Source organism: Heterodontus francisci, chromosome 2 (genome assembly GCF_036365525.1).
Source record: "Heterodontus francisci isolate sHetFra1 chromosome 2, sHetFra1.hap1, whole genome shotgun sequence".
Lineage (NCBI taxonomy): Eukaryota > Metazoa > Chordata > Chondrichthyes > Heterodontiformes > Heterodontidae > Heterodontus > Heterodontus francisci.
Window position 1 is genome coordinate 101,830,544 of NC_090372.1, and position 27,270 is coordinate 101,857,813.

The 27,270-nt window shown below is 43.8% G+C and overlaps 1 protein-coding gene across 2 annotated transcripts; it reads left to right on the top strand.

Annotated features, from left to right (window-relative positions):
• The first annotated feature begins 1,737 nt into the window (after nt 1-1,737).
• LOC137379734 (anterior gradient protein 3-like) lies at nt 1,738-27,270 on the top strand. Of its 2 annotated transcripts, XM_068051048.1 has the most exons (8): nt 1,738-1,818; nt 1,896-2,027; nt 7,308-7,371; nt 11,252-11,304; nt 19,062-19,138; nt 22,080-22,143; nt 23,761-23,844; nt 26,967-27,270. In XM_068051048.1, exons 2-8 carry the CDS (start codon nt 1,928-1,930, stop codon nt 27,014-27,016), a joined length of 492 nt encoding a protein of 163 aa, XP_067907149.1. In that variant the 5' UTR covers nt 1,738-1,818; nt 1,896-1,927; the 3' UTR covers nt 27,017-27,270. The 2 variants fall into 2 exon arrangements, with proteins under 2 accessions (XP_067907149.1, XP_067907140.1); XM_068051039.1 differs by having other exon boundaries at nt 1,803-2,027.

Sequence of the window (27,270 nt, forward strand, 5' to 3'; positions counted from 1 at the left end):
CGGGAACACCACCACATGCAAGTTCCCCTTCAAATCACACACCATTTTGACTTTGAAATATATCACTATTCCTTCATAGTTGCTGGGTCAAAAACCTGGAACTCCCTTCCTAATAGCACTATGAGTATAGCTACACCATGCGGACTGCAGCGGTTCAAGAAGGCAGCTCACCACCACCTTCTCAAGGGAAATTAGGGATGGGCAATAAATGCTGGCCTAGCCAGCAATACTCACGTCCACAAATGAATAAAAAATAAACTTTTACACCAACTAAATCCTCTCTGAATGTGATTTTCAATTTCTGTTCAGTTGTGACTAGTTTTAGGCTGTGGCCCACATTCACTAAGAACTAAATTGAGTTGGCGTAGGATATTTTTGGCCAGTAGTGTGCAGACTTTCATATGCTAATGAAGCTGGGTTTAGAGACTGATCCTAAAAGTTAAATGACAGGTGTGTTAACTCCTTTGTGTTACACAATCCTCTGAAGCTTTCTTTGAGCAAATTTACATTTTAAAATAACTGCCTGAACTCTTTGTGCAGTGAACTGCTGCATACTTAGATACAGCAACTCACCTGCTCCTTTTTTTCTCATATCCATCTCATCTTTCTCCGGGAATACATCTACTTGTCTTTATGTCATTTGCGCCAATGGTCTTCTCCATTAGTTAATTCAGTTGGTCCACTATCCTTTGTATGAATAGTTTTGTCTCATTTCTCTATTTACTTCTAAGCTAACATGGTAGGGGTTTTGATCTGCTTATCAGATTATGGAATTCTTCTACATCATCTTTATCAGTTCATTTATAATTAAAAAGTGCTTCTATTAAGTCACTTTGAATGATATTTGATTGAAGCGTGAAGGAAAAAATCTAACTAATAGCACATGCCACATGATGCTCCACTCCAGCAAGATCTGGCCCATGATTTTACATGGTCTTTCCCCTCTCCTACAACATGAAGGATTTTGAAACCTTAATTTGGTATCACTTAACCGCAAATTCCTGATTAGTCTCTGCACCTCTCTCGTGCTTTTCCGATTAATGGTGCTATAAGTAAAATAAAATATATTGTTAGTCTCATTTTCTACTGTCTGTGACCATAAAAGGCATAAACATGGATTGAATCTGTGACATAAAAAACATTATTCTTAGTTTTAAAATATTTGGCCAGGCAAGAATATCACCATCACCATCAATCATCACTTTTACAGTAACAGTATTGAAGATGTTGTACACAATGTAATATTTATCTTGGAGAAGTTATAGAAAAGATAATAATAAAAAGAAATGCATGGAGAGACATAGGACATTTTCAATTTAAAAGCCAACACCAGTAGTGGATAAAATAAAGTCCTTTGCTCCACAGAATGAATCAAAAAACAATTATTGGCCTTAATCCAGTACAAATAGGATTGAGCTCAGTCATCTCTGTGAAGTTTAGCATGACGGTACTGGTTTTTATTGGTAGTTTCTCTTTCTGTGAATTACACCCAGTTCTGATTTGCACTCACCTAGTATACAATTTAACACAAAATGTCAAAGCTGTTTGATGAAAGTGTACTCCCCTTTCCCTATTTCTACTTCAACTTGGCATCCATATTTCAATAAAATTTCATTTTGCATCTTTGCAAGATATATTAAAAGAAAGTAAGATCGTCAGAGCTCCATGAACTTATTCAAATGAATGAATATGCTCCAGCTGACATCACACAGTTGCCATGGGTACTGCTAATTGAGGAGGTGATTACATATCCACCTTGCTTAAATAAACCATTGTCTTCAGAAACTTTTTCCAAACAGGGACTCGCCTCAATAGTGGGTAAGACAGATTCTTCTCATACTGAATTGACGCAGAAAGAGTTGGTGCTAATAACTGTGTTTGACCTGTTCTTCCAGTTTGAATTCAAATCAAGGGTATAATTACAACAATGCTGCAGTTATTTGTTCCTCTATTTTTGCTTCTGGTTGCTGCCACAACCAACCTATCCACGGCAATCAGGAAAAGGCCACCTCAAACACTGTCAAGAGGTATGTGATAATTACTTAATAGATTTTGTGATGAAGTATTGCTTTTCTTGCATTTCCCCTAAGTTGGTCTTGAAGTTATATCAAAGAGTGGACTATGCATAACTGCAAAAACAACCTATTGTAGCAGAAAGAATCTGACTTTGCACGCATTGGAGATCAAAGCCATGTTTTAATTTCCTCTCACTGACTCCGGACTAAAGCCAGTGGGAATGATGTAGAGGCTACCTGCGGGAGCAGGAAACTATGCACCTGTAGACCGCCACCAGGGACCCAGTCACTGGCAAAGTCAGTGAGAAGGGAGGGATCTGGGGCAATCATAGCCAGTGAGTGGGGGGCATGGGGGTGTGGCCAGCTCTCCTGCTTCTCCTAGCCCACAACTTTACAAAAGATGTTTTAAATCAAAACTTCCCTCTGGCCCTATACTGCTTGCTGTTATCTTTTTCTGGTAACTCTGAGATTGTGTGCGATTCAAACATTTGATGGTTAAAATTGCGTCAGAATTACATCATCAAACCTCGAGCCTTCAGATGTTGCCAAGTGGCCTCCTCCAAGAACCCAGGAAGTAAAATTGCAGTGGGCAAGAATGCTGCAGGAGCACAGCAAGTAGTGCCTGACTGCCAGTTTAACCCCCTGCTAACACTGTTCCTACCAAGCAGGCAGGGTTGAAATCGTATAACTTGATTCCATGCCAGCTACTGCAGGCATACTGCCTGGGTGAATCATTACTTTTTCTCAAAGCTGATTATATCATTAAAATGATTGAAGGAACGTTCAAATTTTCTCCAGACAATAGTGAGAGCAAGTTGTTCAAAAGGCAGTGCTCATTTTTGTCATTGTATATCTTCAAAGTAGGAAGTGAATACTTGCACAGTAGCTAGCAATCGTCACTTGCATAGTGACAAACGATCTTTCGAGAGATACTTGGGATTGTTTTCAAGTTTCGCACGGTTATACTGACCATATTTCTTTTCAATGTTATCTAAAATGTATTACTGTATTCACCTACTAACAGTTTTCTCTTCTCCCTTTCAAAATGGGCTCTAGCACTCAAAGACCACTTGTATCCTATTTCTTCTTTGGCCTCCTTGTCTCGAGAGACAATGGGTAAGTGCCTGGTGGTCGGTGGTTTGTGAAGCAGCGCCTGGAGTAGCTATAAAGGCCAATTCTCAAGTGACAGACTCTTCCACAGGCGCTGCAGATAAAATTGGTTGTCGGGCTGTTACACAGTTGGCTCTCTCCTTGCGCTTCTGTCTCTTTTCCTGCCAACTAAGTCTCTTCGACTCGCCACTCTTTAGCCCCGCCTTTATGGCTGTCCGCCAGCTCTGGCGATCACTGGCAACTGACTCCCACGACTTGTGGTCAATGTCAAAGGACTTCATGTCGCATTTTCAGACATCTTTGAAGCGGAGACATGGACGGCTGGTGGGTCTGATACCAGTGACAAGTTTGCTGGACAATGCATCCTTGGGGATCCTGCCATCTTCCACGCGGTTCACATGGCCAAGCCATCTCAAGTGCTGCTGGCTCAGTAGGGTGTATATGCTGGGGATGTTGGCCGCCTCAAGGACTTCTGCGTTGGAGATACGGTCCAGCCACCTGATGCCAAGGATTCTCCAGAGGCAGCGAAGATGGAATGAGTTGAGACGTCGCTCATGGCTGTTGTCCAGGCCTCGCTGCCGTAGAGCAAGGTACTGAGGACACAGGCTTGATAGACTCGGACTTTTGTGTTCCACATCAGTCCGCCATTTTCCCACACTCTCCTGGCCAGTCTGGACATAGCAGCGGAGGCCTTTCCCATGCGCTTGTTGATTTCTGCATAGAGACACAGGATACTGCTGATAGTTGAGCCTAGGTAGGTGAACTCTTGAACCACTTCCAGAGCGTGGTTGCCAATATTGATGGATGGAGCATTTCTGACGTCCTGTCCCATGATGTTCGTTTTCTTGAGGCTGATGGTTAGGCCAAATTCATTGCAAGCAGCCGCAATCCTGTCGATGAGTCTCTGCAGACACTCTTCTGTGTGGGATGTTAATGCAGCATCGTCAGCAAAGAGGAGTTCCCTGATGAGGACCTTCCCCGTACTTTGGTCTTCGATCTAAGACAGGCAAGGATGAACAACCTGCCATCTGATCTTGTGTGGAGGAAAATTCCTTCTTCAGGGAGAAGAAGATCCCAAACAGTGTATGTGTGAGAACACAGCCCTGTTTCACACCACTCAGGATAGGAAAGGGGTCTGATGAGGCACCGCTATGCTGAACTGTGCCTTTCATATTGTCATGGAATGAGGTGATGATATGTAGTAGCTTTGGTGGACATCAGATCTTTGCTAGTAGTCTGAAGAGACCACGTCTGCTGACGAGGTCAAAGGCTTTGGTGAGATCAATGAAAACAACGTAGAGGGGCACCTATTGTTCGCGGCATTTCTCCTGTCGCTGGCAAACGGAGAACAGCATGTCAATGGTGGATCTCTCTGCTCGAAAGCCACACTGTGCCTCAGGGTAGACACACTCAGCCAGCTTCTGGAGTCTGTTTAAAACAATATGAGCGAAGACTTTCCCCACTATGCTGAGCAGACAGATTAACAACTATTCTATTTATGCTATAATAAAGTAAATCAATTTCTTTGTCCTCTTAATGTTGAAAGTTCAAGCTATTGTTACTTGTAGTTCAGTGCATTGTACATATTGCTGGACTCCAAAGGTAACTCTGAGCTGATAAATTAATAAAAGTGACAACAACGTACCAACTCTCCCACTGCTGACTGACTACCCTTTGAATTGTAGTCGACTTCCCATGGTTGTAAACAAGTGCTAAAAAAAATTTGCCGTTTCAAAGCATGGGATGGATGCACAGTTTTATTTCACTTTGATTGATAAAGCCACTGGAAGAGGAAACACAGTCCTGTGGAGCTCCCTGAAAACTGCTTGCAATAGAGTCAGAAGGACAGGAAGTAGTGGTAAGGTGCAGAGAAAGCTCTGCCCACACCCATGGGGAGAATTTTTACTCCCATATGAGGGCAAGTATGGAGTCAGGCGGGCACAGAAATTTGCACCGCTGGCCGCGTGCCAGTTTATTGGCACCATCCCACCCCAGGACATTTTTCCGGAGGTGGGATGGGGGTCGGAAAAGCTACCCACCTGTAAGCCTGGAGGCAGTCTCCTGGCAGCAGAACGGGGGCAGCCAGTGCTCCAGGCCTTCCCTGCCTGCCTGGCCACAGCTGCAGCCGCAGTCCATCCTTTGGAGGGCTATCCCACCACACACCCTAACCATGGATTTCTGGCTGCTGAGGCTATTTTTTAATTTAATACTTTTAAAATGTGCAGAGAGGGTGCTTCAACATGGAGGGCCTCTCTCATACCTGACCTGCAGGCTGCTGCTTCTTCCATGCTGGAAGGCCTCCTATTGGCCCTCCAGCTTCGAGAGCCTGCCCTCTGGCCACTAATTGGCCAATTCGGGGACAATCAGTACCAGGTACTTTTGCACTCAGTTGACTGGATTTTACCGAGCTCCTCAGGTCGGGCTCCATGGCGGGGGCTGTGGGGGGTGGGGGGTGTGCTGGAAGATCGTTCCAGCAGAGACCCGGCATGGAGCCCAACATTGGGAGGGCTGGGCCCAATTCTCCCGGTGGCGGCGAGGTTCCGTGGTGGTCCCCTCGTCGCCAGGCAACAGGACTTGCATCTACATATGTAAATTAATAAAATGAACAAATTTAAATACACTCACCTTGATTTTTCCATGCCTGCCACGATGTCCAGTGCTGTGGCAGGCACTCCCGCCCCTTCACTTCCTCATTTGGGAAAAGCAGGCGCACATGACACAGGTGGGGGGGGGAGTTAAGATTTTCAGTGTGGGGAGAGGGGGACAGGGTCAAATAATCATACTGAGTGTAACAATGTAGGGGATGGTGGGAAGGGGTGAACTTTAAACTTTGTACAATCTGGGGGGAATGTCACATTTCAAAGGTAAGTGTTTTGTGGGGGAAGGGCAAATACCTAATATAATTGTTACTGGGGGTGGGAAAGGGGTGTTACAATTTGATTTGGTACATTTTGGGGGGCAATATTTCTTTAAAAATTCAAATTGACTGGCAGGGCTGGCTGCCCTTTAAAAATGGTGCCAGTGGCTGTGCACAGGCAACTGACACTCTTGCAGGCCTCAGACAGCCCGTCCCTTCCACTTGATTGGTGGCGGGCGGGGGCAGGTGCAGGCTGACACGGCTATTTAAATGAGCCGCAGTGAGGCAGATTGCGGCGTGCGGCCCACACATGCGGGCCACCCCCAGCAGCGGGTTCTTAAAATCCAGGCCAGTGCGGGGGTTGTGACCACCATTTGACCCCAATGTCGGGATCCCAACCCAAAAGCCAAAATCCTACCACAAGTTTTTCTGCTACCATGGTCATACATTCTCCTCTTGGTAAAAACACTCAGACTTATAAATAGCACCGATTCACCGACAGGCATGAGTTTCTGTAAATCCTCACTGCTGCTTCCCAAAACATCATTGCATCTTAAATAAGCCAGATTTTCCTGTCTAACTAACGGTGAGGCTATTGTTGTCTGCCTCATCATTGAAATGCAATGCATGGCATGAAGTTGCTGTATTTGTAAGTTAGGTATGAATTAAACACCCCACAGAATATTAAATCGAGGCATTGCAAGTCCAAGTACTATTTTAATGACTAGATAAGTGTTAATTACTGCCAATCAACCTCTCTGACACTGAAAATTAACTATTACAAGGGCGGAGTCTCATTCTCTTAGGTTGTTGGAGGTTTTATAGATGTAAATTTTTTAAATTTTTCTTTCCATTTTTTCTCACTCCTAACCTGTTTTTCTTTCTCTCTATTTCTCCTTCTGTATCTGATTTGACATTGAATTCACACATTCTAACTTACATTGCCTTCTCAGTCCTTGTGCTGTTTATTTTGCTTTCCTTCAATCAGATTGGTTATGCAAAAACACAATTGCTTGCCCTGTTCATTCAGATCCCAAATACCCTGTTTCCCTTGTTGCAGTTTTCAACTTGCACTTTCAGCAACTTGCCACACAAAACATTTGTGAAATTAAACATATAGGGTCAATTCTATCTATCAGAAGACACCGTTAGATGCCCTGCTACAGCAAAACTGGGCCAATCTTAGAGCCTGAATTAACTCTACAGCTCTGAAATTAAATAGTACCTACTTTTGTATGATGGCCCATTTCAATTAGTCAAACCATAGTAGATTAAATTGATTATGAAACATTTGCATGCTAATATTCTTATGTGAATTGTTTTAGGTTGGGGGGATGATTTAACGTGGGTTCAAACCTATGAAGAAGGGCTTTACAAAGCAAAGAAAAGGTAAGAAAATTTGACAGTGTTAATGTCTTGCATCGAAATGCAATACTGAAGGATTCAAAATTAATAAATGCTACAGCAGATAAAATAAATCTACCGGCTAAAAAATTGTATCTGGTCAGGGCTGGTATTTCATCCCTCCCCCAACTCTTTTTCTGGTACATTGACGACTGTTTCGGTGCCGTTTCCTACTCCCGCCCGGAACTAGAAAACTTTATCAACTTTGCTTCTAATTTCCACCCTTCTCTCACCTTTACATGGTCCATCTCCGACACTTCCCTTCCCTTCCTCAACTTCTCTGTCTCCATCTCCGGGGATAGGCTGTCTACTAATATCCATTATAAGCCGACCGACTCCCACAGCTACCTCGACTACACTTCTTCACACCCTCCCTCCTGAAAGGACTCCATTCCATTCTCCCAGTTTCTCCGTCTCCGACGCATCTGCTCTGATGATGCAACCTTCCACGACAGTGCTTCTGATATGTCTCCCTTTTTCCTCAACCAAGGATTCCAAGCCCCCACCCACACCCCCATGGTTGACAGGACCCTCAACTGTGTACGGCCCATTTCCCGCACCTCTACCCTCATCCCTTCCCCTCCCTCCCAGAACTGCGACAGGGTTCCCCTTGTCCTCACTTTCCACCCTACCAGCCTCCAGATCCAAAGGATCATCCTCCGCCACTTCCGCCACATGCAGCGTGATGCCACTACCAAATGCATCTTCCCCTCCCTTCCCCTGTCAGCATTCCGAAGGGATCATTCCCTTTGCAAAACCCTTGTCCACTCCTCCATTACCCCCACCACCTCATCCCCTTCCCACGTCACCTTTCCCTGCAATCACAGGAGGTGTAATAGCTGCTCATTTACCTCCTCTCTCCTCACAATCCCAGGCCCCAAACACTCCTTTCAGGTGAAGCAATGATTTACTTGTACTTCCTTCAATTTAGTATACTGTATTCGCTGCTCACAATGTGGTCTCCTATACACTGGGGAGACCAAACGCAGATTGGGTGACCGTTTTGCGGAACACCTCTGCTCAGTCCGTAAGCATGACCCCGAGCTTCCGGTTGCTGGCCATTTCAACAACCCCCTTCTCTCATGGTCACATCTCTGTCCTGGAATTGCTGCAGTGTTCCAATGCAAGCTTGAGGAACAGCATCTCATTTACCGATTAGCCACGCTACAGCCTGCCAGACTGAACATTGAATTCAATAATTTCAGAGCATGACGGGCCCCCCCTTTTTTATTTTTATTTTGTTTTAGAGATACAGCACTGAAACAGGCCCTTCGGCCCACCGAGTCTGTGCTAACCATCAACCACCCATTTATACTAATCCTACATTAATCCCATATTCCTACCCCATTCCCACCTTTCCTCAATTCCTCTACACCTACCTATACTATGGTCAATTTACAATGGCCAATTTACCTATCAACCTGCAAGTCTTTGGCTGTGGGAGGAAACTGGAGCACCCGGCGAAAACCCACGCAGTCACAGGGAGAACTTGCAAAATCCGCACAGGCAGTACCCAGAATTGAACCCGGGTCGCTGGAGCTGTGAGGCTGCAGAGCTAACCATTGCGCCACTTTTATGTTTAGTTATTTTTTCTTTTTTTCTTTTTTCCTTTTTAATTGTTTATTTTATTTTAGTTTTTTTAGTTTGGTTAGTTTATTTCTACTGTGCCTACCCACTGTTCCTGTTTTTTTTTAAATTACTGTTTGTGCTTGGAGTGCTTTGTGCTTTACAGTCAAGTAACACCCCTTCTGAACTAACGCTTTTTCTTTCAGCACACCATTAACATACCATTTGCCTTTGTTCCATGACCTGTGACCTTGTCCTATCCACACCTCTTTTGTTATCTCTTGCCCCACCCCCGCTTTACCTTTTACATTTCTAATATTTGTCAGTTCTGAAGAAGGGTCACTGACCTGAAACGTTAACTCTGCTTCTCTTTCCACAGAAGCTGCAAGACCTGTTGAGTATTTCCAGTATTTCTTGTTTTTATTTCAGATTTCCAGCATCTGCAGCATTTTTCTTTTATTATATTGTGGTATTTCATAGTCCTGTTTGGAAGTTGCAAACAAAAACAATCTCTTGTTTATAGACAAAGTAGTTTTGAAATCCTGGAGTTGTGGTTAGATTATTTCATGATGAAGTGTAACCACTAAAGCACTGCAGAGATGTAACTACCATGTCAGCTCCCTGCAAGCTGGTGTTTGGGCTCTATAACAAGAGGGAGATGGTGGTGTAGCGTCACTGAATGTAATGTCACTGAACTAGTCATCCAGAGGCCCAGGCTAACACCATGGGGAGAAGGGTTCAAATTCCACCATGGCAGCTGGTGGAATTCAAATTCAATTAATTATTGCAAACCTGAAATTGAAAGCTAGTCTCAGTAATGGCACCATGAAACTATAATTAATTGTCATATATAAACCCATCTGGTTCACAAATGTCCTTTAGGGAAAGCAATCTGATATCCTTACCCAGTCTGGTCTACGTGAGACTCCAGGCCCTCTGATATGGCCCAGCAAACCACTCAATTGTCAGGGGAATTAGCGATGGGCACAAATGCTGGCCTTTCCAGTGATGCAATGCCCACATTCCATGAAAGAATAAAACAAGTTTATCCTTAACCTAGACCTCCATCTTGATGTGAGGATCGCAAGAGCTGCTGGAGTTCTAAACACTTTGGCCTAAATTTTTCTATGTGGTAAATTTAGCACGACTGGGTGCACTTCCACTGGCAACTGTATTTCCCCCCAGAATCAGCCCAATTTTCCTCAGTGGAACTTTGGGGAAATTTTAACCCCAAAAAACAGGTGGGAGGTTAAATTTGAATCCCAACCCCAACCCTCCTCCAACCCACCCACTTTCAATATTAATGAAGCCGGGCAGCCAATCCACTCCTAGGAGGCGAGTTGGCAATTTAAATATCATAGTGAAGCTGGCAGCCTCCTATTTATGCACCATTTTAAATTTAAACTCAGGTAATTTAACCTCAGGAAACCTGCAGCTACAGGAAGCTGAGAACTACTAGATCCAGGAGGCAAGTGCCTTTCCACTTACCTGCTTGATCAAACAGTACCTGCCTCACCAATCATCATGCAATTGGGCACCTCCCTGTCCCGACCCTTCTGAACTCCCCTAATCTCCCTCTTGAGACCTCCAACCCACCTCCACCCCACCCTGCCAGAGGCCTCCAACCTCTCCACTCTGCCCCCAAGGCCTGTGACTTCTCCCCCACACCCCTGAGGATTCCAATCTCCCCCTAAAGCCTCTGATCCAGCTTGTAGGCCTGAGGAAAGGATGCCATTTAAAGACATGATTCAGCCTGCAGAAAGTGAAGACTTTGGCCCCATTAAAGAATGGCTTCTGAAATCTGGGTTGCATTCCATATGATGGCGGGGAGAGATTCTGACCATCTAAAAGTCAATCCCACCAAGGTTCCTGCCCACCAGTCAACCAACTCAAAGACAAAATTTTTAAATTAAAATATCACTAAACTGGTATTTTGGTGTTGAATGCCTCTGACTCCCCAGGAAACAGACCCTAATGTCTTTTTGGCAAAGGCATCCTTCTCTGTTGGTAGTCACTGGACGGAAGGAACTATACCTCCCCTCATCACAGTGACCATCAGCACCCCACCACCCCCCCCCCCCCCTCCACAACTCATCATCATTCACATGTGGCAGGGAAAGGATCCTCTTGCCAGAAAAACCCACCCAAAGTACACGGATGTAGGGGTGGTGTTGAGGGGTAGGAAATTCACTGAAGCACTTCTATAGAATGCTGATTCAGCAGTAGGCACATGGACCATGCTATAACATGATCATTTGCTGAACATCTCTTCTGATTTACACAATATTTATTGTTTTAGCAACAAGCCATTAATGATCATCCATCACTTGGAAGATTGCAAGTACTGTACTGGTAAATCATCGGTTCCATACAATTCTTTCAGCTTCATTGTTAGAAATACTATTTAATGTCATTTTCTACACATTTAGCATAATACAAATGTTCTGTTTTTTTTTTTTTAAATTCCTTAGATCAGTGATAAGAAGTTATTTATTTTAAATCTTTACTAATATTAGTCATTCTGCATCCTACATCTAGTCGACTTGTTCTTGACACAAGATTATCCTAAATTTTATGAAGGATAAGGGGCATAATTCCACCTTTGTAACATCACCCACCTCCACCTCTACCTCAGCTAATATCTTGCTGAATCATAGAATCATAGAAAGTTTAAGGCACAGAAAGAGGCCACTTGGCCCATCGTGTCTGTGCCGGCTGAAAATCGATCTACCTATTCTGATCCCACCTTCCAGCATTTGGTCCATAGCCTGCAGATTACGGCAGTTGAGGTGCATATCCAGACCCCTTTTGAATGAGTTGAGGATCTCTGCCTCAACTACCCTTTCAGGCAGTGTGTTCTGGACCCCCATCACCCTCTGGGTGCAAATGTTTTTCTTCATCTCCCCTCTAATTTTTCTATCAATCACTTTAAATCTATGCCCCCTTGTCACTGACCTCTCTGCTAAGGTGAATAGACCCCCCCATCTCTGCTCTATCCAAGCCCTTCAGAATTTTGTACATTTCAATCAGATCTCCCCCCAGCCTTCTCTGTTCCAAGGAGAACAACCCCAGCCTATCCAATCTTTCCTCATAGCTGCATTTTTTCAGTCCTGGCAACATCCTCGTAAATTTCCTGTGTAGCCTCTCTAGTGCAATTACATCCTTTCTGTAATGAGGTGACCAGAACTGCACACAGTACTCAAGTTGTGGCCTAACCAATGAGTTATACAGTTTCAGCATAACCTCCCTGCTTTTATATTCTATACCTCGACTAATAAAGGAAAGGTTTCCATACACCTTCTTAACTACCCTATCAACCTGTCCTGCCACCTTCGGGGAACTGTGGACATTCGCTCCAAGATCCCTCACTTCCTCTACACTTCTCAGTATTTTCCCATTTATCATGTATTCCTTTGCCTTGTTTGACCTCCCCAAATGCATCAGCTCACACTTTTCCAGTTTGAATTCAATTTGCCACTTTTCTGCCCATTTGACCAGAACCATCAATATCTTCCTGCAGCGTACAGCTATCCTCCTCACTATCTACCACACGGCCAATCTTTGTGTCGTCTGCAAACTTCTTGATCATGCCCCCTACATTTACATCCAAATTGTTAATATGTACCACAAAATACAGACGACCCAGTACTGTGCCCTGTGGAACGCCACTGGAAACAGCCCTCTAGTTGCTAAAACATCTGTCAACAATTACCCTGTGTTTCCCGCCACTGAGCCAATTTTGTATCCACCTTGCTGCATTTCCCTAGATCCCATGGGATTTTTTTTTAACCAGGCTGCCATGTGGGACCTTGTCAAAAGCCTTGCTAAAATCCATGTAGACCACATCAACTGCACTGTCTTCATCTATCTTCCTTGTTATTTCTTCAAAAAATTCAATCAAATTGGTCAAATAAGATCTTCCCTTAACAAATCCATGCTGACTTTCCTTGATTAACCTGTGCCTTTCTAAGTGACAGTTTATCCTGTCTCTCAGAATAGATTCCAATAATTTTCCCACGACTGAGGTTAGATTGACTGGCCTGTAATTATTCGATCTATCCTTCGCTCCCTTTTTATACAGAGGTACAATGGTAGCAGTTCTCCAATCCTCTGGCACCACACCTGTATCCAGTGAGGACTGGAAAATGATGGTCAGACCTTCTGCTATTTCCTCTCTTGCTTCTTTTAACAGCCTAGGGTACATTTCGTCTGGCCTCATGACTTATAAACTTTCTAGGATGCTAATCCATTAATACTTCCTCTCTCCCTTTGTTTATCACATTCAATACTTCACACGCCTCCTCCTTAATTACAATATCTGCATCGTCCCCCTCTTTTATGATGATAGACACAAAGTATTTTATTAAGAACCATACCAACATCTTCCACCCCTACACATAGGTTAACTTTTAGGTCTTTTATGGGCCCCACTCTTTCGTTAGTTATCCACTTACTCTTAATGTATTGATAAAACATCTTTGGGTTCATCTTGGTTTCGCTAGTCAATATTCTTTCACACCTTCTCTTTGCTTTCCTAATTCCCTTTTTGACTTCACCCTTCCACTTTCTATAATCCTCTCGGCTTTCTGTAGTATTGAGTTCTCCGTGTCGGACATAAGCTTTCCCTTTTCTGCCTTATCTTACCCTGTAGGCTCCTTGATATCCATGGGGCTATAGATTTGACCATCTCACCCTTTTTCTTTGTGGGAACATGTTTACTCTGAACACCTTGAATCTTCCCTTTGAATGCCTCCCACTGTTGACACTGATTTACCTTCAAGTTGCTGTTTCCAGTCCACTTATGCTAAATCACTCCTCAGTTTAGTAAAATTGGCGTTGCCCAATTGAGAACTCTAACACCTGTTCTATCTCTGTCCTTTTCCATAATTATGTTAAAACTGACTGAATTATAATCACTACCACTCTCATCCATGTCTTTGTTGCCTCCGGACTCAAACTATAACAATGATGTGTTAGCTGAACACACATCCCTTCCTTCTGTAAACTTCAAATTCTCCAAACTCTGCTAATAGCTGCAGGGTTATCCTGGTGAATGGTAGGCCAAAGAATAGGCAGTTTGGTGCTTGAGAATATGTTTGTAAGTAACTTCAGGGGTGGATATAGAGGTCAGTGGGATTGAAAACGGGTAAGTCAATGTCAGTGCTGAGAGACATAAGGAAGTGAGCAGAGGTTATTTTGTCTGTGATGGAGACTTGGAAGTAAAAATCATAGAATCATAGCCCTGAATGAGGCCATTTGGCCCATCATGTCCATGTCGGCCGACAAGGAACCATCCAGCTTAATCCGACTTTCCAGTTCCTGGTCTGTAGACTTGTAGGTTACAGCACTTCAAGTGCATATCCAAGTACATTTTAAATGTTATGAGGGATTCTGCCTCTACCACCCTTTCAGTCAGTGAGTTCCAAATCTCCACCCCCTCTGGGTGAAAAAATTTCATCTCGAATCCCCTCTAAACCTCCTACCTCTTATCCTAAATCTATGCTCCCTGGTTATGGACCCCTCAACCAAGGGGAATAGAGCCTTCCTATCCATTCTATCTAGACTCCATTTACCTTACTTTGACAGAGCATGTCCGCTGATGTGCCCTTGTCCTCCAAGTGCAGCCCCGCTACTGGTGGCACTGCTGAGGCTGCTTTGCTGCCAACCCTCTGATTGGGCCAGCAGCTCTTGGAGGTGGGCTGCCGTCCTTAATTGCCTGTAAAATGTGGCCCTGGGTCTCACCACCCATTGAAACGGGGTCACCCCACACTCTTAGCCCCTTTGGCCGGACCCATGCCGTCTGTGAAAAATCCCGGCCCACATCTCAGCTTAGTAATATTAACCTTTCTCATATTAAAAACTTTTATTCCGAGTCTATCTTTGTCCTTTTCCATAATTACCCTAAATCTAACTGAATTATGATCACTTCCAGTCAAGTGCTCCCCAACTGATATCCCTTCATCCTGCATAGCTTCATTCCCTAAAACTAAACTCAGAACCAACTCCTGTCTAGTTGGACAGGCTAAAAAAGTTCTCCTGAATGCACTTTAAGAATTCTGCTCCCTCTGTGACTTTCACACTAATTCTATACCAGTTAATATTAGGGTACTTGAAATACCCTACTATTACTGCTCTATTGTTTTTGCACTTCTCAGAGATTTGCTTGCATATTTTCTTTCCTATCTCCCTCTAAGTGTTTGGGGGTCTTCACTACACTCCCAGTCGTCTATCTGCCCCTTTTTTGTTCTTCAGTTCAACCCATATGGCCTCTTATGATGATCAGTCTACCAGATCATCCCTCCTCACAGCTATAATTGTTTCCTTAATCAATATTGCGAGCTCCCCCTTTTTTTTATCCCCCTCTCTATCTCGTCTGAAAACCCTGTAACCAGGAATATTGAGCTGCCATTCCTGCCCTTCTTTCAGCTGTGTCTCAGTAATAGCTATAATATCATATTCTCACTTGTCAATCTGTGCTCTCAGCTCATCTGCCTTATTCCCTAGACTTCTTGCCTTGAAATATATACAATTTATCACTGCCAAACTCCCTTGTTGTTTATTTTCTTGCCTTTGTTTCCTCTGCCTTCCAAGTATGCTTGTTAATTTTTTGCCTTCTGTTTCCAACTTTTTTCTCTCCTTTCTGAATCTACACTCAGGTTCCCATCCCCTGCCAAGCTAGATTAAAAGCTCCCCAACAGCACTAACAAAAGTCCCTGTGAGGATATTGGTCCCGGCCCTGTTGAGGTACAAAACATCCTGCTAGTACAGGTCCCACCTTCCCCAGAAGCATTCCCAATGCCTCAGGCATCATCTCTCCAACTACATATTCATCAGCTCTATCTTCCTACTTCTGTACTTACTGGCACCTGGCATCAGAAGGAACCCAGAGAATGCTACCTTTGAGGTCGTGCTTTTTAATCTCTCTTCTAGCTCCCTAAACTCTGCATGCAGGACCTCATCCCTCTTTCTGCCTATGTCATTGTTGCCGATATGGATCATGACCTCTGGCTGTTCATCCTCCCCCTTCAGAATGTACTTGCCCGCTCAGTGACATTCTTGACCCTGATCAGATCTAAGCTCTGCAGTCCTGCCACACCCATTCATGAATGGTGGTGGACAATTAAACAACTAACAGGAGGAGGAGGCTCCACAAATATCCCCATCCTCAATGATGGGAGAGCCCAGCACATCACTACAAAAGACAAGGCTGAAGCATTTGCATCCATCTTCAGCCAGAATTGCCAAGTGGATGATCCATCTCAACCTCCTCCTGAGGTCCCCAGCATCACAGATGCCAGTCTTCAGCCAATCCAATTCACTCCATGCCAAAAACAAATTTTTTCTCTCAGAGGGTCGTGAGTCTTTGGAATTCTCTTCCTCAAAAGGGAGTGGAACCAGAGTCTTTGAATATTTTTAAGGTACAGGTAGATAGATTCTTGATAAGCAAGCGGGTGGAAGGTTATCGAGGGTAGGTGGAAATGTGGAGTAATCAGTTCAGCCATGAACCTATTGAATGGCGGAACAGGCTCGAAGCACCGAGTGGCCTACTGCTGCTCCTAATTCGTTTGGTCGGATGTAAAACTCGTGCTCCAGAACTAGCCATTCCCCTAGCCAAGCTCGAACACTGGCATCTGCCAGGCAATGTGAAATATTGCCCAGGTATATCCTGCACGCAAAAAGCAGGACAAATCCAACCTGGCCAATTACCACCCTATCAGTCTACTCTCAATCATCAAAAAAGTGGTGGAGGGATCATCAACAATGCTATCAAGTGGGACTTGCTCAACAATAACCTGCTCACTGACGCTCAGTTTGGGTTCCGTCAGGGCCACTCAGCTGTGACCTCATTACAGCCTTGGTCCAAGCATGGACAAAAGAACTGACTGCCCTTGACATCAAGGCAGCATTTGACTGAGTACAGCATCAAAGGGCCTAGCAAAACTGGAGTCAATGGGAATTGGGATAAACTCTCCACTTGTTGTCATACCTAGCACAAAGGAAGATGGTTGTGGTTGTTGGACATCAATCATCTCAGTCCCAGGGCATCATAGAGAGATACAGCACTGAAACAGGCCCTTCAGCCCACTGAGTCTGTGCCGACCAACAACCACACATTTATACTAATCCAACGTTAATCCTATATTCCCTATCACATCCCCACAATTCTCCTACCACCTACCTACACTAGGGTCAATTTACAATGGCCAATTTACCTATCAACCTGCAAGTCTTTGGCTGTGGGAGGAAACCGGAGCACCCAGCAGAAACCCACACGGTCACAGGGAGAACTTGCAAACTCCACACAGGCAGTGCCCAGAACCAAACCCAGGTCGCTGGAGCTGTGAGGCTGCAGTGCTAACCACTGCGCCACTGTGCAGGAATTCCTCAGGGCAGTGTCCTAGGCTCAACCATCTTCTGCTGCTTCCCTTCATCATAAGGTCAGAAGTGGGGATGTTCGCTGATGATTGCACAATGTTCAGCACCATTCATGACTCCTCAGATAGAGAAACAGCCCACTTCCAGATGCAACAAGATCTGGCATTCAGGCCTGGGCTGATAAGTGACAAATAACATTTGCGTCACACAAGTGCCAGGTAAAGACCATCTCAAACAAGAGAGAATCTAACCATCTCCGCTTAACGTTCCATAGCATTACCATCGCCAAATCCCCCACTATCAACATTCTGGAGGTTACCATTGACTAGAAACTGAACTGGAGCAGCCACATAAATACCGTGGCTACAAGAACAGGTCAGAGGCTGGAGTAACTCACTTCCTGACTCCCCAATGCCTGTCCATCATCTACAAGGCACAAGTCAGGAGTGTGATGGGATACTCTCCACTTGCCTGGATGGGTGCAGTTCCAACAACACTCAAGGAGCTCGACTCCAACCAGGACAAAGCAACCCACTTGATTGGCACCCCATCCACCAACTTCAACATTCACTCCCTTCATCACCAATGCACAGTGGCAGCAGTGTGTCCCATCTACAAGATGCACTACAGCAACTCACCAAGGCTCCTTTGACAGCACCTTCCAAACCCGCGACCTCTACCATCGAGAAGGACAAGGGCAACAGGCACATGGGACATGAACATGGCCACAAACCATCCTGACTTGGAACTATATTGTCGTTCCTTCACTGGCGCTGGATAAAAATCCTGGAACTCCCTTCCTAACTGCACTGTTGGTGTACCTGCACTCCTAGGACTGCAGTGATTCAAGAAGGCAGCTCACCACCACCTTCTCAAGGGCAATTAGGGATGGGCAATAAATGCTGGCCTAGCCAGCGAGCCCACATCCCATGAAAGAATAAAAATAAAAGCAGGGAGGCAACATACCGTACTGGAGTCAAATTTGCAGCCACATAAGTGCCTTACTATCAAATCCCTAGCACTATTGCTCTTCCACTCTTCTTCCTCCTATTCTGTGCAGCTGAGCCATCCATGGTGCCATGGACTTGGCTTTACCTGCACTCCCCAGTGGAATCATCACTCTCACTAGGATTCAGAACTGAAAGAGTCAATGGGAGACTGTGAAGTCAAGGAAATGGCCATGAATGTTGGCAAGAGAGTTTATGTGGAAGGAGTGCTTTGGGAGAGGTTGCACTTACTGACACAACATTCAGTTATCTAACTTTATAACATTAGTGGGAGGTTTCCAATTGTCTTCATTGTCTCTTCTTGAAACCACCTTACTACAGAAATGTAATCCCCATTGTTGGAAACTCACCAGTTCTCTAGTATATAGGAGGGATTCAAGAGATTATATAGAAATGTCCATGTACTGCTAAAAAATTGCTAGATTAATTCAAAGCCCTATCTGCCTCTCAGTTGCATGTAAATGATCCCATGGCACTATATTAAGAGCATTGGAGATCAATAGCCAACATTTATCCCTCACCCATGACCAACCAAACTTTTTGACTGCTTTTTCATCTTGTTCCTGTTTGTGATGAAGTCACACAGCAACAGCGATTATACTTCAATATAATTTGTTGGCTGTAAAGTATTTCGGGACATCTTCAGGAAAGAGGCTGTATGAATGCAAGTTATTTCTTCTTGTTACTACAAAACAGTCAAAATCTAACATTATCAATCTTTTTCAGCACTGAAGAAATTTTTTGCTGAAAATGAAGAAATCCAGGCTATGGCTGACAAAGATTTCATTATGTTAAATCTAATGGTAAGCATTACTCTGTTTTACTTTCCCCACTTATCAAACTTGCACTTTGGACTTGCAGTTTTGCCTACATGGAGTGCACATTGGGAATTTGGACGTGTACTTCCAGCAATATGCTGTTGATTAAAATTAGTCATCCAAAAATTGAGGGGACCACTTTAATACACCAAAAATTGAGTCCCGCATCACGTCGGTGCATTTGGGAAACTGGAAAGTCATCTGCCCGGATTTCTGTGTTCAGATCGAGGTGGGTAAGACACAACATTGGTCTACCCACCTCATCTGAATGATTTCAGCGCAGGACTGGTTTTCTATTCATAATGCTGCCTCGGCTGTTCAGGGGACCAAACCGCCCCCCACTGCCATATTTTTCGGCACTCAGGCAATTAAGTGTCTGGAGCCGGGGCTCCCGTCCCTTTAAAAGACAGGAGCCCGCCTCCAAGAGCTTTCAGCCAATCGGAGTGCTGGCAGCTCTTCAGTCTCAGTAGCATCACCAGGAGCAGTGGCCAGTGCAGGGACTGCAGCAGGCCCAAACCAGCCAGCATGGAGGAGGTCTGGCGAGATGGTTGGAGGGTGGGGGTGGTCTTGAGGGCAGAGGGGGAGGGGGTCTTCCCAAGAGTAGCGGCCTTACCACCAGGGGGCCCTCCGTGGGCCACAGGGGGCCCAATCAGGAGGGCCCACACTGCCACTGGTAAAATAGCCAGCAGCGGCTGGAAGAGGCCCTTAAGTGGTCCTTAAGGGCCTCAATTGGCCTCTGGACAGGAAAGCCATCCTCGGCCTTCTCTGCCCCTGGTAATATTCTATGGGGTCGGGAAGGTGATGGGCACTCTACCCCTGCCTTCCCTCACCATTTTACTGTTGCCCTCCACCCCCACCGCCACTGCCTCCCAGCCCGTTCCTCAAGGGCTAGTAAAATCCAGCCCTGTAGGTGACCCAGGCTGTATTGTTTCCTGATCACGTGATACAGGCAGCCTGCTTTTTCCCAAAAGCAGACTGCCTCTTAAAAACAAATTGGAAAAAAAGTTTGCCAAAAAGGAAAATCTTGAAAAATGAATACCACAGCACATATGACGGATGCATGCTGGAGGCATTAATGCAGCAGGTGGGCAGAAGGAGAGATGGGTAATGAGCCTTCTCAACTCCCAGCTCACCCTCATCCTGCTATCTGGAATGACAAGAAAGTTTCAGATGGTGTCACCATGAGCCTTTGTTTTCTACCCCACCCCCGCTTCCTCTTCTGATCTGCTTTCAGACAGCCAATAACTGCCACCTGCTCAACCACAGCAGCCCAGAAGGAGAGAGAACAACAGCTCAGCACTGGTGAAGAGCCCCCGTCCCTTAATCTGACACTCGCAGTCACCAGCTCAGATGCTGGCACTACACATACCTTAGAGGGTGGCATAGAGTTGGGGTCTGCACGTGGTGAGTCACCAGATATGAGTGGGCTGCAGCAGGCCAGGAGGAAAGGACAGTTTGTCTGCCAGATCACCAGAGAGGTTGATCGCAGATGAGTGCTACTGCAGAGGACTCAGATGAGGACCTTGATTGGGCTGCATGCAGGACTATATTGATGAGCATGCACACCGAAAATGCTGGATGCATTGACTGGCCTGCCAGACAGCCTCCTATCACTGTCAAGGAGCATGGAGGAGTCCAGCTCCAACTTGGCAGAGAGGGCACTGTGCAGAGCTTCCCTTCTCTGCAACCTCTGTTCCACCTCCCTGTTGTATTGCAGCCCAGAGGCACTGCAATTGCAGTCCCCATACCTGTTACAGCCTTTGTGTGGACAGGTCATCTAATCCTCTGCCTCCCTGTGAGAATGCAGCATCACTTCCTGACAACTCTAGAAAGTCACCACAGCACAGTACCTCCAGACACAGAAGTTATTCAAAATCACCTTACTGCAAGTTGGTTGCCTGGCCCTTTCCATAGCACGAGTTCTGGGCTCCTCTCGCAGCTGAACACTTGATCTTTGGTTAGTGACATGCAAATTCGTTGAATGGACCTATGTGGCCCAATTTTGGAAAATGAGCGCCACATCAAGCATTTAGGTTGTGTGATGTCATGATAGCACCACTTCACCTGCAGTGCATTCAGTGGACAACCACGTAGCCGCTTAGGCCATAATCCTTGAGTGGATTGTTCACCTGTTAAAGAACCTAATGCAATCAATGGATAATAATGGGGATGTAATTAGCTCTGAGAGATTACCACCAGGTGGTGATGTGGAAAAGGGTCAGGGACCCAACTTAACTGGGCCCCACTCCAAACCTTGCCCATGCCTGCCCAGATTTAGACTTCTCTGCTCCACTACACCTCAAGAATTTTAAACTCATATGTATGGGCATACACCCTTATGAGAAGCACAGAATAGGAAAAAAAACTGCTGCTTAATCCACCTCCCTCAAGATAAGAATTGTATTCTATTTCTTTTCACCCTTTTCCCCATACCAGCATTATTAGGGACCCAAGTTGTAGCAAACACATTGGATCTTAGTTGAGGTGGTGTGTCTTCTGATACAGTTCAGTTTTCAACCAATTGAACAGTGGCGCAGTGGTTAGCACCGCAGCCTCACAGCTCCAGCGACCCGGGTTCAATTCCGGGTACTGCCTGTGTGGAGTTTGCAAGTTCTCCCTGTGTCTGCGTGGGTTTCCTCCGGGTGCTCCGGTTTCCTCCCACATGCCAAAGACTTGCAGGTTGGTAGGTAAATTGGCCATTATAAATTGCCCCTAGTATAGGTAGGTGGTAGGGAAAATATAGGGACAGGTGGGGATGTGGTAGGAATATGGGATTAGTGTAGGATTAGTATAAGTGGGTGGTTGATGGTCGGCACAGACTCGGTGGGCCGAAGGGCCTGTTTCAGTGCTGTATCTCTAAATAGAAAAAAAAAAAAAATAGATTTCACTCCACGAGTTTCATAATCTTACTCTTTTTCTTTACAAGCATGAAATCAATGACAAGAACATTGCACCTGATGGTAACTATGTGCCCCGTATAATATTTGTAGGTAAGTGTCTGATCTTTTTGTAGATTCATCACTTAATGCTGAATAATCCATCACATGCAGTTCTATAATGGAAATATTCCATATTACTTATTTCATTATGTGAACAGATGTTTTGGTGTGGTCTAATTTCTGTCATTTATAATTTGCAGTGAAATGAATGTACATACAATAACATCTGCTCCAGCTCAAGTATAATCAGGGCAAATGGTTGGCAAATGCTGTGCTGGCTCTCAAGCTGAGGGCAGATGTTGATTTACATATTGGAATAGGACATCTGTGACTTGGATATTGAATCAGAAATGAGCTAATTCTCACCAAGTGCCCTAAAGTTTCCAAAAATGAGCCTGTGGCAGACTTGTTGGTTGCAGGACAAAGTCCATGAGATGGTGAAATTAATCACTGTTTCCTTAGTGAAGTTATATTTCTCACCCCTTTCTTCTGGGTAAGATTATAGTAGATCTATTGTCAGTAGTAAGCATGCTGTCTGCAAGTAGTCGATTATGGTGATTCTCCCATGGCATCAGATATTACTGGCTTTCTCTACTGATAAATGAATTCCTTCTCCTCTTCCAACCTGCGCAGTGAAGTGAGACTTGCTATTCCACTCATGCTTATTTATATGTGGCTAGAACTATTCTTTACAATATTGCCAGCTCTACTCTACACTGGACCTTCCCCTTATTCTCAATACTACCTTTATAATAAGTGTTATCTATGCAACAAGGACTAGAAGGCAAGCATGAATAAATTTGAATAGTTGCCTTTGATTGATGCTTAAAAAGCTCTTGGCAAGCCAAAAAATATTATGCAATGATATTTAGTTAGCATTCATTGCTCTGTTGCTGCCGCTGTAGCAAATGACTACACATTAACTAAGTCAGAACAGACGTTGGCTCTTTTGCATAGAGTAATTTAACCCCCATTGTATCTTCAGTGATATATGGCTTACTTGCAGAATTTTTCAACTTTCAGGTAGAAATTCCACTGTGTTGCACCTGGCACATGCCGAGAGATCATATCAGGAAACCGCACACTCCCAGCCTGTGATCTTACATCCATTAAAGTTAATGGATGAGAAACCATGGGCTGGAATGAACAATTTCCTGAAATGCATTCTCTGCATGCATTTGAGGCAACACAGCAGAAGTTTTATGCCTTAGTGCCTGGAATGATCTTCAACTGACCTGTTCACCTTCAAACTCATTCTCTGATCCAGTTTCTTATTTAAACAAATTGGAAATCTAGCAGGAAAGTCACTGAGGATTAGCAGTAAAAATTGATACACCCAGAAAGAATAAAAACAGGAATAAAGTGGCAATACAGCCATGCATTGACCAGAGTTATGTATAATGGAATAATGCACAAAGTTTTTTTTCACAAAGATTTTGTCCAATTGCAATATTCATAGGGAGCCATTTCTATGAAATTTTCATTATTTTCTGTTTAACATGTCCCTCATAGGAACAAATCAGCAATGTTTGTACATTTCTTGCTGTTTAATTTTTAACCAAAGCTAATCTCTTGCTTTAGTGGCACCAAATATACGCAACATAGTAAAACAGTTCAGGACTAAGAAGGTTGCCTGTTTTCATTGCTCTGTATTTTGCTTTGCTGCAGATCCAACTTGGGCTGTGAGGGCAGATATCGTAGGGAGGTACTCAAACCGTCTCTACACATATGAACCGCAAGATATTCAGCTCTGTAAGTGTGAAGCACCTTGGTGGGAATTTCTGAACTTATTGAATCTTCTTGTCTCAATTCAAGAACATTTTGCAAATTTTCTGACATACTGGGCTGAATTTTACCAGCCCCCTGACACAGGGGTCATGCGAGGGGTCCCGGAAAATACCTCTGGAGGTGGCTGGCCATAGACCTCGATGCTGGGAAGGACCCGCCCCACTTACCGGTGACAGTGAGGCCTCAAGGCGGCCACCCCACCACTCGGCGAAATAAACTTAATTAACATATTTAAATCAATGCTAATAAATGAATAATTACTCACCTCGCCACGACGGCCATCCCATGCCGATATTCCGGCTGGTTGCTGGAAGTCCCGCACCATCAAATCTCCGTTCAAAAATCCAAGGTGGCGCACTGGTGGGGAGGGGGCAGAGTGAAGTTTTCAGGGCGAAAGTGGGGGAAAACAGCAAAAACAAACGTAATTGGTTGAGGAAAAGGGGTTGAAGGTTAAACGAAAGAAAGTTCGTGGGGGGGGAAAGTTGTGATCGAAAATTTACTTTTTTAGAGGGGAGAGGACAAATAGTAAACTGATAATTCATGGTGGGGTAGGAGAGGGGACTAGAAGTATAAATAACTTTTTATTTTAATATTTTTACCAACCTGTTACTTTAAACAGTAAAATGAAACGGAAGGGCCTGAAGCAGCGAAATGTTAAATTTTAGGCCACTATTTTCTGCAATTGGTCACAAAAGATTATCTGCAAACTTTTTGCAAAATGGTTCTGGGTTTTTCAAATAAACTGAAGAAAATTTCAGATTTGCCTAGTCACAAGAGGAGAGATTGAGTAGACTAGATCTATATTCCACAAAGTTTAGAAGAATGAGAGAGGATCTCACTCAAACATATAAAATTCTTAAGGGGCTTGACAGTGTAAATACTGGGCGAAAGTTTCCCCAGGCTTTAAAGTCTAGAATTAGGGGTCACAATCTCAGACGAAGGAGTCGGCCATTTAGGACTAAGATGAGGAGAAATTTCTTCACTCAAAAGGTTGTGAATCATTGAAATTCTCTAGCGCAGAGGCCAGTGGATACTTAGTTGTTGAGTATATTCAAGACAAAGGATTGATAGATTTTTGGAGACTAAAGGAATCAAGGGAGAGGGGGACAGGGCAGAAAAGTAGAGTTGAGCTGGAAGATCAGCCATGATCTTATAAAATGTGTTATGACCAAAGTGGGAGGAGTGCACAGGGTCATAAATAGGAACAGCCATGATTTTATTGAATGGCGGGGCAGGCTTGAGGGGCTCAATGGCCTACTCCTGCTCCTACTTCTTATGTTCTTATGTTCTTAATTCAGTCCCACTTCTCCACAGGTCACAGCATATCAATAACTTTTCCCACTTGCCGAAACAGCCAATTATTCTATTTGTCCCTGAATAAAGCACACCAACTAGAGTTTCTTTAATTAACAACAAAAATAGCTGTTTATTACAAAACCAAGTCTTAACCTATAGTGAAGTAAATATATATACAAATTGAGATATTAAAGCTGCTTATTTTCCCCAGCCCTCATGCACACGCACATACATCCAAAACAAACTGTTAAAGGGGGGTACAAGGATTTTGTTTACAGCTGTTTCATAGGAATGAAAGGACTAATAAAGAAACTTAGTCTGTCACGATCTGGTAGGAAATCCTTCGGCTTGGTGAGGTTGCCCAAAGTCGAATAGTTGGATGCCACTCAAAGTCCTTCCAGGCGAGTTTGATGAACAGTCTGTGATGGGTAGGCGTTCAAAGAATGTCAACGGTAGAAGTCTTCCATCAGGGTATAGCAGCATGTCTTCTTGGGTCTTACAGCAGCAGTATCACAGTAGAAGCTTTTTTCAAATTTCAGGATTTCTTAAAACACAGGAGGCAATAGGAACCATACTTCATGCAGGGATTCTTCAGAGACAGGAGGCAATAGGAATCTGCCACATTTGAAATACAGGGTTTCTTCTCAAAAGATGCAGGATTCCTTTACAGAGAGGTAATACTTTTTCTGGATCTTCTTCTGATCTCCAGGCAGGTCAAAATCAAATTTCAAAATGCCTGCTTTTTGTCCAAACTCACAGGCTTTTTATAGTTCCAAACTGAAAGCAAAACCTTCCTGAAACAAGTCATATGCCCAGTCATAAAGTCTCTCTTGTCACTCAAAGAGTAGCTCTGAAGTCAAACCCCTTGCTGGTTTCCTTGAAATTACCTGCTTTCCTGTCCTTGTTTACAAATTCAGCTTTCGTTGAACGTCTTTTCAAAACATCCATTACGTTCAGATGTCTCAATGTACAGTGAAAATCCTTTTTATAGAATCCTAAGTTTTTAATACAAAAAAATCCTTGTAACAAATGGGGGAGTAGGCTCGAAGGGCCACATGTCCTCTGCTGTTCCTATTTATGTTCTTATAAGAGCTTGTAAATCTGCATCCACTGCAGGGTAGACATTGCATATTATTGTTTGATGTTTCTATTAAGTACATCAGATACATCCCCTGAAAATGTTCCAGTTGGAGTTAACTAATAAAAATGATAGAACAGTTTCATTCTGTGTCTACTTGCTTAATGCCTTCATTAAAATAACAAACAGGAATGTAATAACAACAGTAAACATTTTTCACAATAACATCATCTACAGTAATCTTTATCTTTGTGAGGTATACAAATTTACTTTATCACAGTCCATTTTGCTAACAAATATTGTACAATTTGCCAAAACTAAATTTATTTGGAATTATCCCAATTTACTCAGGTAGCCTATTATAGAGGCTAGACTCTAAAGGTTAAATGAGCAGTAAACAGACTAACACTTGTCATAGTGAGAAAGGAATGTAAACCGCAAAACTTCAACCCCTTAAAAAATATTTTTTTGTAATTGTGGTTAAGGGCCACAGTTAATAAGAAATAGACTTGAAAAACTCAGGATTTATTCATTTCAGGTTTAATATTGAGGACATGACTGGGATCAGATCTATCACTATACTGCAAAATGGAAATGTCACATCACATGAAAATAATTTCTGTACGGTTATAGAGAAATAATTTAACATCTTGCTGTAAGATTCCTATGATTGAATTGACAGAAATCACTTGACGTCTTTTTCTTTTTCCAGTGATTGAAAACATGAAGAAAGCAAAACGTTTGTTGCCAGCTGAGCTATAACGAAGTGCAGCAACCTTACTTGGCTTTACTTGAGGGAGAGGCATTGGGATTTTATTTCTTTCTTTTTACACTTTCCATTTAATTGCTTAATCCACATCCTTTACTTCCCAAAATCAATATGCAAGAAATATCTAAACCATACACAGTGCCATAATTGTTTTCTTGATTCAATCTATAGTCAATTACATGGTGGATTAATAAATGAATAAATTTTTTGAATAATCACATTTTGAGCATTTTTGAATGTATTTACC

Coding starts and splice junctions, on each gene's coding strand:
- LOC137379734 (XM_068051048.1), top strand. CDS start 1,928: ATGCTGCAGTTATTTGTTCCTCTATTTTTGCTTCTGGTTGCTGCCACA. Junction 2,028..7,307: donor ACCTCAAACACTGTCAAGAG/GTATGTGATAAT, acceptor GAATTGTTTTAG/GTTGGGGGGATGATTTAACG. Junction 19,139..22,079: donor TCATTATGTTAAATCTAATG/GTAAGCATTACT, acceptor TTTCTTTACAAG/CATGAAATCAATGACAAGAA.